The sequence below is a fragment of the Xiphophorus maculatus genome, chromosome 17 (assembly GCF_002775205.1).
Source record: "Xiphophorus maculatus strain JP 163 A chromosome 17, X_maculatus-5.0-male, whole genome shotgun sequence".
In the NCBI taxonomy this organism is placed as follows: Eukaryota; Metazoa; Chordata; class Actinopteri; order Cyprinodontiformes; family Poeciliidae; genus Xiphophorus; species Xiphophorus maculatus.
This window is the reverse complement of record NC_036459.1, coordinates 14,305,052-14,317,488: the sequence shown is the minus strand read 5'-3', so window position 1 is coordinate 14,317,488 and position 12,437 is coordinate 14,305,052. Positions and strand designations below refer to the sequence as shown.

Sequence of the window (12,437 nt, the reverse complement as noted above, 5' to 3'; positions counted from 1 at the left end):
CAGTTCAGAAAAATCGTTGGAATCAAGACGTTTTAGTTGGTTCTGTTAATAACGTTGTTTTTAATTTCCTGTAACAGCCTCCGTAGCTCCTCCTTGAATCAATAGAAATCTTTGTTTGCATGTCCTTATAAAAGGTGTTTTCTAATTGTATAAAATCACAACCTTTTTTAGATTTCTTCATCATTTTTTCCCAGAGTTTTGCATTTTGCAACAGGCATACAGCACTTTTCTTTTTAGGTTTGTGTAGTAGTTTTCTTTTTCACAAAATCTACATCTATGTACGTGATTTCATTCAGCTCAAACTGACAAGCACAGACCAATAAGGCTAGCTAAAAATGGAACTTATCATATATATTTACTTATGTACTTCCTGTATTAATCTTTTTAGCATTTTGTGTCAATTTTAGACTGTTCTACTAATTTGTATTCATGCTAATAACTAAAACATGTTTTTCTTTCTTTTAGTCATTAAATAAAATAAATCCTATTAATATTCTGTGGTGTAGCAAATCAGATGTCAACCATGGAGTTTTGAATAATCTGAGTATTTTCATAATAAATACCCCCTTTGATACAAACATGCAATTATGCATATTGACTGATTAATTGGGGCCTCTTTTAAGAGTCCCATCACATCCCAGCAGCTCCGCTGTTGTAATGTGGACTCATCAAACCCTCCATATTTAAACTCTCGCAGCACGACTGATGGCCCCGTACTAATCTAAAGCGAACATTTTTCTGCCGCAGCCCGTGGCTGTGAAATATTCCTCATCATTGGCTAACAAATCAAGATTTGAAGATTAGCGGCCAGCAGAACTTGCTTTAGATGAGGAGTAATTCATCCCTGATCTGTGAAGTAGTTCTGTTATATTAATAAAGGAGAGAGAGAGAGAGACAGAGGATGGGGTGACAGCCAGTGTGATGGATGGAGAGAGAGAACTGGAGAAGAATTCAAAGTTCTCAACCACCGAGTCACACACAGCCGCTTAAATAAGCCCCTAAAAATTTTAACTTTGCTCCACTTTAGGCAGTTGATTAGCACTAATGCTCTCGTCCATCTGTGTTTGCATGTGCCAGTTCGCGTTGATACACTTGTTTGAACTGAGGCCGCAAAGGTAGGGCGGTGGGCCAATCGCCTGCCGGCCAGCTGCTCGCATCACGCTTTGCAAACTCCTCTTTTTCTTTTTTAGCCTTTTATTTGTATTCTCTACTTCTCCCCGACTCGCACAAACGCTCTTTGTTGTCTTGAAATTAAAAAGAATTGGTCCAACCTCGCGGGAGGCCGAGCTGAAATAACAGGAGATGCGTTCGGAAGCGAGGGGAAGGAAAAAGGTAATTCGATAAAAACAAGAGCTCTTGTTTTTATAACCCGTCCCTGCTCATATTTGCGAATGGAGGTTTTTGTCTTTGGTTTCCGAAGGGGGGGTTCTTCAATTAGCACAGCAGTAAGTTAGTCTGGTCATTCTTTGATGGCTTGGTATATTGCATCACATTAAAGGATCTTTGGAAATCCACGCTTTCATTGCCGTCTTTCATTACTTTTCATCTTTAATTCTTTAGTGTTTGTTGAAAAAGAAATACAAAGTACGACTAAGTTGATGGGGTTGAAGGAGAAACCTCTTTTTCTTTCTGAATGGAACATGACAGCGTAACTCTGGCAGGAAATAACTGGTAGAACACAATATGTCTGACATAAATAGTGATGTTTGAACAACAAAACAATGTATTAATGCACAAATTTGCAAATTTGCAACTGTAAAGAAAAGCATGGTAGTGTTTCCGTTGAAGTTTTGCGAAATAAACACATTTTGATATGGCCATAAAAAACACCATAACTTAGCACCAAAACTTTATCAAAAAAGCAAGTGTTTTTTCTTTTCTTCCTGAAATTGGCGTTTTCATCAAGCACATTTATTTTCAAAATGTCAAATTCGTGCAGTTATATGGTAATGGCTCAGTAATAGTTGACTTGCTCAAGTCGTGGTTTATATGTTGAGATGGTGGGGGCTTAAACAATTTTTTTAATCAAATTTTTAAAATCATATAACCAGAAAAGTAACTGTCACATTTTCAGGGAGTAGTCAGTAACTAAGTGACTTTCTCAAGGTATCTGCACCATCATTCCTCGGGACTTTGGGAACTTTGGAGTAGTCAAGTTGACCATGATCTTTTCAGTATATCTGTCTGTACAAAAGATAAAGAATCAAGTTGTGGCGATGATGGTACAATCAAAGTCTTGTACGCTGCTGGGGTTGAAACACAGTAATGGGACCTTCAGATGGTCGTATGTCAACAAAACCTCAATGAACTAAAGAAACTTTATGGAAAATAAAAATATACGGTGGCAAATTCCTCCCCAGAGATACAAGACATTGATAAAGCTCCACTGAAAAGCTCTGCTGAATGTCACAGCTCAGATTTCACATCCAACTTTTCCGTTTTGGCTTAGTCCTAGTGTGTAATCCCTGTGTGTTGAACACTTTGATTTCTACGTTAGTGTTAGAACCTAGTTAAGACCAGGTCCTTTTGTCCTTATACACAAAACCCTAAATTGATAAAAGTTCTACTTCCTTTTGTTGAAGGAAAGGCCTTTAAAGTATCAGCTGCATTATTTTGTCACGCTGTGTCAAGTTTCCGACAACTGTCTCGCATCGAAGAGACGTCACAATATCCAATAACAATCTTTGAGCGAGTCACTTTATTCAACTAAATAATGCAAAGGTAGTCAGATTTTCACCGGGTTTTTTTCTTCTTCTCTCTTTTCCAGCAGCAGAACTTTTTAAAATCCCATCAACGTCAACACTCCAGAGAGCACAGCGGAAGAATAATTTATGAAGAGGTGTTTAATAAGAGTACGACTTTATCCTCCGCGCCACTTTTTGGGTGCATGTGAGGTACAACACCATGGGATTCACTGGCGCAATTACCCAAATTAAATTTGATGAAGCAAACAACATGTCAGCTTGTGTTTTTTTTGTTTTTTTCTCAATGTGACTAAGCCAACGTCGCTCTGGAGGAAAAAATAAAGTCTGATTTTGATCTTGCTTCTGGGTTCTTCTGATCTCCTGGAAATATAATAGTCTCGTTCTGCTCGTCTTGCAAGGCAATTTCACTGTGAAACAGCTGGAAGGACGGCATTAAAAATAAGAAAAGGAAGAAGAAAAAAATCCTGACATGTTGTAAAAACGGAGATGGACGTTTCTCAGATTGCTGTCAGTCTCGGGAACAGAGGAAACTGTGTTTCGGCTGCAAATATTGCTGAAACAGTCTATCCAAAGGGGATAAGTCACTCTTTTATTTGACCTTTTCTCCCCATACATTTAATTCACTCCCAGCTCAGCCAGTCGGAAAGTAAAGTAACCAACAATATACTTTTAGTTTGTTTAAATGCAACTAAAACACCTTTAGTGATTGCATCCAGAAACACTCCCATGCTGGGATCTTCTTCCTTTAGATGAGCACGCTCCTAAGTGACTTCCATTCAACAGGGCTGTAATTATTCTCTCTCTGATGGGGCTCTGGAGTGGAATGAATAGAACAGGGAACATCTCATCCTTTGTCTTACTTCCTCTTTAATTCCCCCTGCTCATTGCAGCGTCAGAAAGAGGGAAGGGGAAAAAAAAGTAAGCGGGCGAACGTAACAAGGGCCTGGAATAAAAGGCGGCGCTGTGGAAAGAGGGATTTGTGTCTTCCTTTGTCTCTGTCACCCTGCAAATGTACATTTTTGGGTTGCTGACAGAAAAAAGAAATGGGCTCCATTTCACGTTTTCTCTTTGTCTGCCTTTTTATTTTCAGCTCTAAATACCTTGTGTACGTAAGCAGGAAATGTGATGAAAGGCTCGCACTGTTTCTGCGACGCACAGATGCCAGAATGGCTCTCAGTGCTGCCTAAAATGAAATGTTATATAAAGTTTTGCATCAAATTATTACCATAATTTACTCCACCCCTTTGTGTGCCGTTTCAGTTTTGGTCCAACAGTGCCTGGATTTCCTTTTTTGGAATGCTGCTCTTTACTCCAGCTATGTTTCTGTCATGACATTTACATTAACTGATAAACATTTCACAGCAAAATAAAAGAAAACATTCTGGATTTGTGTATTGCTTCGATTTCTATCGCAAATCTGCAAAATGTTTGAAAGGTTAATTATATTTAAAACACAAAAACTGAGGGTGCCCTCTGGGGATGCACCGATTGCAGTTTTCTCGTCGGTTTAAAAACCCTGACCTGATTTTGATTCTGATTTTGACCAATACCAATTTTTTTTGGTTTGTTTGAAGAGTCACTTAATGTAGCAAGAAAGTTGTTATGCAGGTGCAGATGTAACCTGGTGGGCGGCGCTGTCAGTATGTCCACTCTCATGGCACAGCAGAAAGGGACAGTGGCTGATTTTCAGGCCTTTGGTGTCTGCGCATCTTTAAAAAGTCTCAAAATGTCTTGAATTCATGAAAGCGTTGGCTCTAAGATGTTAATTACAAGTCTTAAATTTAGTCTTGGAAGGACTGTGTAATGTATGTATTTTGTGTTTGACTTTTCTGTCAGACAAGAGTTTGAGTTGCACTCAGACATCTCTATTTCGTTTTGTGAATCGTGACGGTTGAGGCTACCGCTAACTCGCTGCTAACTTACTCTTACTAGCCTGCTAGCTAGATACAAAGAAGCTAGCTAGCAAAAAAAGAAGATGGCTAGCTGGCTTTTTTTTTTTTTTGCAAAGTTACTGCCAGTTGACTAGACAAAGTTCGTAGGTCTTGAATTCCATTCACAGTGGTCTTAAAAGGTCTTAAAAATTGTGAAATTTGAATTGGCGAAACCTGCAGAAATCTTTTAACAGCATTAGATCATTTTTACATGCAAGAATCAGGGTACACTTTAGCAATAGCATACGTCCAACTTACCGTTGATCCATTCAACACATTAGATGACGCTTGAAGGTAATTTGGGGCAATTGTATCATTCTTCTTTATCATATTAAGAATTACTCATCTTGTTATAACAACTATAAAAGCTTTTAACCTTTCAAAATATGTCTGATTATGCCTTTTTAAAGTTATTATTTAGCAGTACAGCTGCTCTATTTAATGCACCAGTTGAAAGTATCCCTACCTCAAAGTACACATGAACATTTTTCATTCGCTTGTAAATAAATGTAGACCAGCTAACCTTCCACAAATGTTAATCCATTCATCTAGTTTTGACACCTAGTTGCATCTAGTTAATTCATTCATTAATTTCTAGGATTTTGATAATGGTGTTCTCCATAATTGATTACCATAATGACAAATTAAAGTTTAATCACTTAGGGAAAATATTTTCAGTTTAATAAATACACTTTCCGCCCTTTTTTTCCTAACTGATAAGCATAGAGAAAAAAAACAGCTACCAAAGGTGAATCTCGATGATGGTGGAATATTATTGAAAAGTTCATTATTTCACTAACTCAATTCACAAAGTGAAACACATTATAGAGGTTAATTACATACATACTGATGTTTATGTTAATTATGATTTTCTGTCTGTAGCTAATAAAAGCAGAAATGTGGGCTTACCGTAAAGCATGCTTATTACCTGCTTAGTTTTTTTTTATCTGCCTCATCAGAACGCATATATAATTTACTCACACATACCTATACATTTTTTTTTGTGTGGTTTTGATCAAATCTGAGCATTTACAAATAATGTATTATGAAAATAAAGATCTACACTAGGTGCTTCAGGATGTCATGAAAGTTATTTTTAAAATAGTTTGTTGATTTAAGGACAAAATAAAACATCTAACCTTTGCAAAGGAAGAAAATCCTAAGAGTCTTTTACATAATTATTGGAATATGTAGAAGTAAGGGTTGCTCATTAAAAACTAAAAAAACATGTTTTGCAGCTAAAAAACATATGACTTCAAAAAGCCTTGGTCTGCTGGTGTCATTCTGTTGTAGATAATGTATGCAGATATTGCATACAAATATGCAGAATAACTGCTAAATCCCTCTTTCCTGTTGTTTTTATCATTTAAAGAGTGCGGTAATATTCTAGCTTTTTTGCTTATGCTCTATTATTTCCCCGTGTTTCCAGGCGGAACCTGAAGGCTTCTCTCACTTCCACCTGTACGTGTGTGCTGCCTTCCTGGTGAGGTGGAGGAAAGAGATTCTGGAGGAGCGGGATTTTCAGGTAATCCGCCCTCGCTGTCGAACTCTGTGTCGGAGTCGGCCATCTTTGCGCGTTATAAATCCGCAGCATATGGAAAATGTAGATGGCGAACACGTCCTTCCTAGCAAATGAAAACGAATCGTCCACGTATGTTTTAATAACGTCGGGGCAGACTGTGAATGATCATGGCCTACATCCTTCTTCATTACCTCTTTGGTCATTACCCGTGCTGGTCAGAAGTTCTGAGTGCATTAGGAGATGACAGTAGCCAGCTGCCAGAAGGTGACTTTGGTTGCCGGCTCTGTGTAGGAGACCTGCATTCTTAACCATAGCAACCACTAAATCTAAAACAAAAATCTAATATTATCACCTGCAAACATAACCACTTCTTCATTTGACTTTTTGACCTTTTCCCTCATTTGTCTTCCATCTTTTTTTTCCCCAGCATTTCAGCTCAGTGGTAGTGTTTGGCAAACAGACTTCTCTGTTCTTTTTTCCTTTTATGCACCAACAGAGAATAAAATGAAATTGCGAAGGAGGAGGAAAATAATGCCGTTTTCAACAGGTTGACTTTTTAAGCAGGACGGTATTGCCTCAGGCCTGATGTAGGCCTGTCGCAATAAGCAATAAATCAATTAATCGCAGGATAAATTTAAACAAACTCAATCATTTCCATTTGAATGATTTATCGTTTTTCACTTTTTCCACCAAAAACTGGATGACAAACATCTTCAGTCTGGTGCTTTGGTCTCAACTATCGTATTTTTTGAAGGACAGTTTTCTTTATAGACTTCATTATTCATTTTATTTGTTATTTCTGTTGTTTTGTTTATTTATTGTGGATATTTAAAATGCCTTCCACTTCCAGTGTTAAATGTTAGAATTTAAAGCTAATTGATCTTGGAGAATGTGTTCTTGCATTATTATGACGCCATTATTGCCATTTATATTCCTTGAAAACAGTCTCAAACAACAATATTATCGTTTCCTTGGTCTTCATCAAGTCGTTTCTCCACTAATGTCTCCTAACAAACCCCCTTGAAGCCTTCGCAACTAGAATAATCTAGTAATTACAAACCCTTTGGAAAGGTAGTCTGTATATTGTTTAAATAGAAATCGAATGAGAAGATGGAGTAATATACGCAGCGTTCTCTGCCTCCATCATTTGAAGAATGTTGTGATCCAAATAATATATAGCAGTATATTCCATGCGTGGCAGCCAGTGCAGCTCCTGAAGGCCGATGAGAAAACTTGCTTCACTAAACACTTTTTTTCTTCCTTCCTTTATTAAACATGAGACGTTGTTTTGTTTATATGCAGCTGTAGTTTCTGTTTAGGGCCGAGCTTCTTGTTCTCCTCGTTGCCTAAATGCCATTTTTGCTGCGATATAAAGGCCCCTTTGAGCTCCCTCAGATAGTGCTCACTCTACGATTGCCCCGTGTTTTTCCCCCCCTTACCTCTCTGCACTCTTTACCTTCTGCATAAGCCGAGGCCTTTGTTTCTTTTATTTATAGTACCTGCTAACATTTTAATAACTTGGTTACCTTGCAAGCACACAAACATACAAGCAGGGATAAGTTTAGGAATACGTTTCTCCTTCAGCTTCCTATAGATCCACTTACCGGCTGCCTTGCCATGCAGACTACCAAGTGGTGTGCCAAGGGCAAATAATCCATCCTGATATAGATGAGGCGTGGAGGGAGGAGAGGATCAGCTTGGCAATGAAAGCAAGAACAGATTAAACTTTGTAGCAGCGGAATAAGCAAAAGAATACTTTTATGTACGGCAAACTTTGATTAACGGCCACTTGCTTCTCTTGCCGTAAGTACTGGTTATGTTTTATCAAATAGACACAATTACTGATATTCAGATCGGTTTAAGATCGATTGCTTTGAACTACAGTTTTGATACAGTTGGGATTTGGAAGTAATGTATACAGAGTACGTTTCAAATGAATGAATAAAAGCAGAACTCTGTAGTTTAGGTTCTGTTCACGTAATATTCTATATCCCAGTCTGGAAAAGTCGGGGTTGCCCTGTTGTATGAAAGTTTAATCCGTCCATCGGATGTTGTCTGCTCACCATTCCATCGATCATTCCACATGCTTGTAACCCGGTAATGCATCACTTCGTTACGGGTAGCAAAAATTAAATGTAGTGTTTAACTATTGGACATATTCCCTTTGATTTAGGCCATTTTCAGAAGATCTTGGGAACGTCTGGAGCCTTCAGGATAAGTAACAGTGTTTGAAAAACCATCGTCAGTATTCAGTCTACGCACAAGACTTACCTCAGGGACAAATTTAGCAAGCTGCTCTCTCATCACAGCGAAGCTGCTACTGTGCACCGCGCCAACTACCGCATCCAAAATGCAATCTAAAGGTGGGACAACAAATCTGATTGGCTGAGGTAACCTGACACCACTTATTCTAAGGGGTGAATGTGTAAGATACACTGTCAGACATTTTTATCCTGTCTAACATGTTTGTTGCACTAAGTTCAACTTTTAATCCAAATTTAAACACTAAATTTAATCACACTGTTATGAAAGTAATGATTTTTTAAAATTTATTTAACACAATCAGTTTTTACTACAAACTTTCTAATGTGGTTTACATGCTCATCCATCCTTCAATCCACGTCCACGTCTGTCATTCATGATTTCATGTCTACTCGTCCGTCTTTCCATGTCCATTCAGTTTTTGTAGATTCCATATTTAAAGTCTGACTCCTGTTGAGAATCCTTCCGAAAGTTTCTTGTTTTGGCTTCAAAAGCTGACTTTAAAAAACACAGAGAACTCTGTAAATTTGAGTTTGCGAGGGGGGGGGGGAATAACCCATGTAATTTCAACATTTAAACTTACTTGGAGCCCTTTGAAATGTTTGTCAGTGAATAAAAATAAAATAAAAAAAAAAGTCCCCAGAGAGCGCATGTTACAAGTATGTTTTTAAATAGGCGAGTCAGATTCAGCTTTCATCAAGCGACAGTTTAGAATCACTAAAGTACACAATGCATAAATTACTGTCTCCCACTCTACCTCGTGTTAATAAAGCCCCGCTTAAAATGGAACCTGAAATGTTAAAGCATGTCATAACAAATCTGAAAACCGCAGTTTTCCACTGAAATACTTTCAGAATGGAAATTGGATCCCACCAATGTTTCATGCTGGCTTTTATTTATTGAAATCACAGCAGAATTCTGGTATTTCTTGCTTGATTAAGAAATTGCTCTTAGCACTACACATCAGAGAATTACTGTAGCTCCTTTCATTGGAAACAGGAGGGAGGCTTATTGAAAAACAATCTAGTCAAGCTGGGTAGAACTGGCTTCTGTCTAAAAACCTGGGCTTTGGTTGATTAAACATAATTTACTCACTGTGTGAAACTCTGGAGACTTTGAGAGGGTGAAGATGTGTTTTTATTTGTAGGATATTCTGAATATTTTACACCTTTTTTCGCTTTAATGTACATGTTAAACTCCTTAATGGACTGATGCAATTTGTTTTTAGCTTTTCACAATCTGAAATGCTCATTTTAATCTTTTGTTGAGGTAACGTTTCTATTGGTGTTTGCAAATTTTTAATGTAAAAATTTCTTACCGTTTCAGACTCCACTTCTAAGATTTCATTGTCGGTTTTTGGTTGTTTTTATTGTTGAAATTCAAAAATTTACCCTTTACTTTAATCACCAACTGATCTTGATTACTAGTTGAGTTTTTACCTCATTCAAACTAAACACAGTTCCAGTAAAAGAGCTTAACAACTCCAAAAAAATAAAAATAAGAATCCTCTTCTTGATGTGCTTTCCCACACAACTGGTTGAGATGTAAATGCTCTCTGGTTGCTATGGAGACTTGGTGATTTCAAGATGCCGCTCTTGACTTCAATTCTTTAAAAAGAATAAATAAGTAAAAGCTTTGGAGATATTTTACCTCCATAGTTCTCCTCCAGTAAGGTGGCCACTTTAGCCGCCGTTTAGTGACATTATTTAGGCGAGATTCTAGAAACCACAACCATGTTATGATTCTGCTTCCTCCCTATTCGAAATCCCCAGTCACTCACGGTGAAACACCATGACAGCGCACTCAGAGACGCAGCCAAATGTCTTCCTGACATTTTCTCTTGCCTGGTATCCTGCAAATGAGTTCTCATTGTCCGTTTCTGTCTTCATGGGTGAGCCTGTTGCATGACAGTGTTTCTGTGTGCTTCTTTAAAGCGCCCAGCTCATGATTTTCACGCATTCATCAATCAAATTTCAAGTAAGGAAGGTTTAAATGTTTTGTTGCCAGTCTCTTAAGGGCCTGTTGGATGGAGCTCATCGTCACGTTTTGCTTAGTCATCTCAAATCCGCCTTGCTTCTCCTGTCTGTATTCCTCTCCGTTAGCAATCGATACTTTTCTTTCTTTGCGTCTCCTCCTTCGACTGTTGCCGTTCCCTTAATTCTTGACCTTTTGTCGTTCTTCTCCTGTCTCTTCACTCGCGTGTTTACGTCTCCAGACAACCCACTGAAAGGAAATCCCAAAGCAATCGGGCCGCGAGTGAAAATTTGGCCAGACGACGCACTTCTTCAACCGTTTCACTCAAGAGCATGCATGTACACAAGCCACAGCCGCTCCTGGCTGCATAATAAAAGCTTTCAACCAGCTCCATCAATCTGCTCATTATTACGCCGAACTCCAATTTGCCCGGGCCTTGAGGGAAACTTGTAGTAGCTAGTTAGCGCCGTGCCACATTAACAGCTTGTTTCCTTTTGTAGCAGAGAATCATTGTTGTGGTTTAGTTGAGCCTTGGTGGGGTGGAACTTTTATCTTCTTGACATATATTGAGAAAAAACTTTTCTGCTTTGTGGTACTTTTTGGTGTCTCTAAATCCAGATGTGACAGTTTAGGACAAGTTTAATACACAGACTGTTCTAAACTTGCTAAGTCAGTGTAGTGTTTCCCCTCAGTCAAAAAAAAAGAAGTTAATTGACTTTAGTATAAATAAATAAAAAACGTAGGGAGCTGGGAGCAGCGGTGTATGATAAACTAGTGGTGAGTTACATTCTGTGGGTCCTAAGAGGGTGCACGAATGATTGATTCACTTTAACAGTTTTAATTAAAAAAATGCATCCAGAAAGCAATTTGAAAGGGATAATTCATGCATTGTTATCAAACACAGTAAGGGAAGTAACTGTGAATCTCCCCTCCTGGTTGTGGGATTGGATTTGTTAAGCTGCAGAATGAAAAAGAAGGGGGACGGGGCAGGGGCGGGCGCAGGGTACGCCGCTCCCCAAAGCAATCTGCATTACTCCGTCACACCTCGGCTAGCACACCGTCGGTAACTTTGTGGCCTGCGCCGCGCGGATAAGTTAGCATATCCGCAAGCGCACGCTCATGCATTTTCCCCGCCACTCTGCCAGATTTGTAAAGACACAACATCATAAACACGGACGTAAACAGTTCTCTCTCCACAGGACATACTTTCAACCCCACACACAGCAGTAAGCATGCATGGATTTATGTAACTTTTTTTTTTCCTGAGGTTGAGGTAGAATCAGCACAGTCAGAAACATCCCCATTAGTCTGCACAACCTTCAGATGCCCACATGCCACTAAACAACTCCCCCTATTCTTCAGGTTCCATGAAAAAGCCATGTTTACGCACATCTATGACTAGTCAGAAGCCAAAAAATGATAATAATTATTCGTTTGGAGTAGATGCCGACTTATCAAAAAACAGATTCTGGTGCACTCCATGTCTTTCATTCACATGCATTCAGTGAGTCCGACTTATTTTACTGCACACATTAAATAAGACCCTTTGAAAAAATATGACCCCTTTAAATATGGTCAAAAATACTGTTTATATTGATTGTGTTGAAGCCAATGAATGTAACTTCTCTCTATGTAGTCAACTAAAACTGACTACCAAACAAAATCATCAAAACTGTCCATTCAGTACAATGTTCTATTAATTGTGTTCCGCAGAGTAAAAATTAATCCTCAGGTTATAGTCAACCAATACTGTTTAATATACACTCAGCCTCCTTTATTTGATGCCCCCAATATAAAATCCAAAAATAGGTGTTAAGTCACGCTTCCATATATTGTTGCCCAAAAAGTTACAAATTATCATAGCAACTGATAATTACAGTAGGACCCCTGCGTTTGGCGGGGTTGTTGACCACATCCATTGTCTAAAAACTTTTATAACTCTCCATTTTAATAGTTTTTACAACAAATATATCTTAATACTCACACTGGAAAAGATTATAGTCCTACAGCCGAAGCAAACATCTACATTTGGGATACAGCCAA

General features: G+C 38.4%; 1 protein-coding gene across 2 annotated transcripts in view; it reads left to right on the top strand.

Moving 5' to 3' along the window:
* The window catches only part of tbc1d22a (TBC1 domain family member 22A), a 136,746-nt gene that overhangs the window by 106,234 nt on the left and 18,075 nt on the right, over window positions 1-12,437 (top strand). For both annotated transcript variants that reach the window (XM_023350401.1, XM_023350402.1), the window contains exon 13: window positions 6,066-6,161. In XM_023350401.1, coding sequence (XP_023206169.1) covers window positions 6,066-6,161 — 96 coding nt within the window. The remainder of the gene's footprint in view (window positions 1-6,065; window positions 6,162-12,437) is intronic.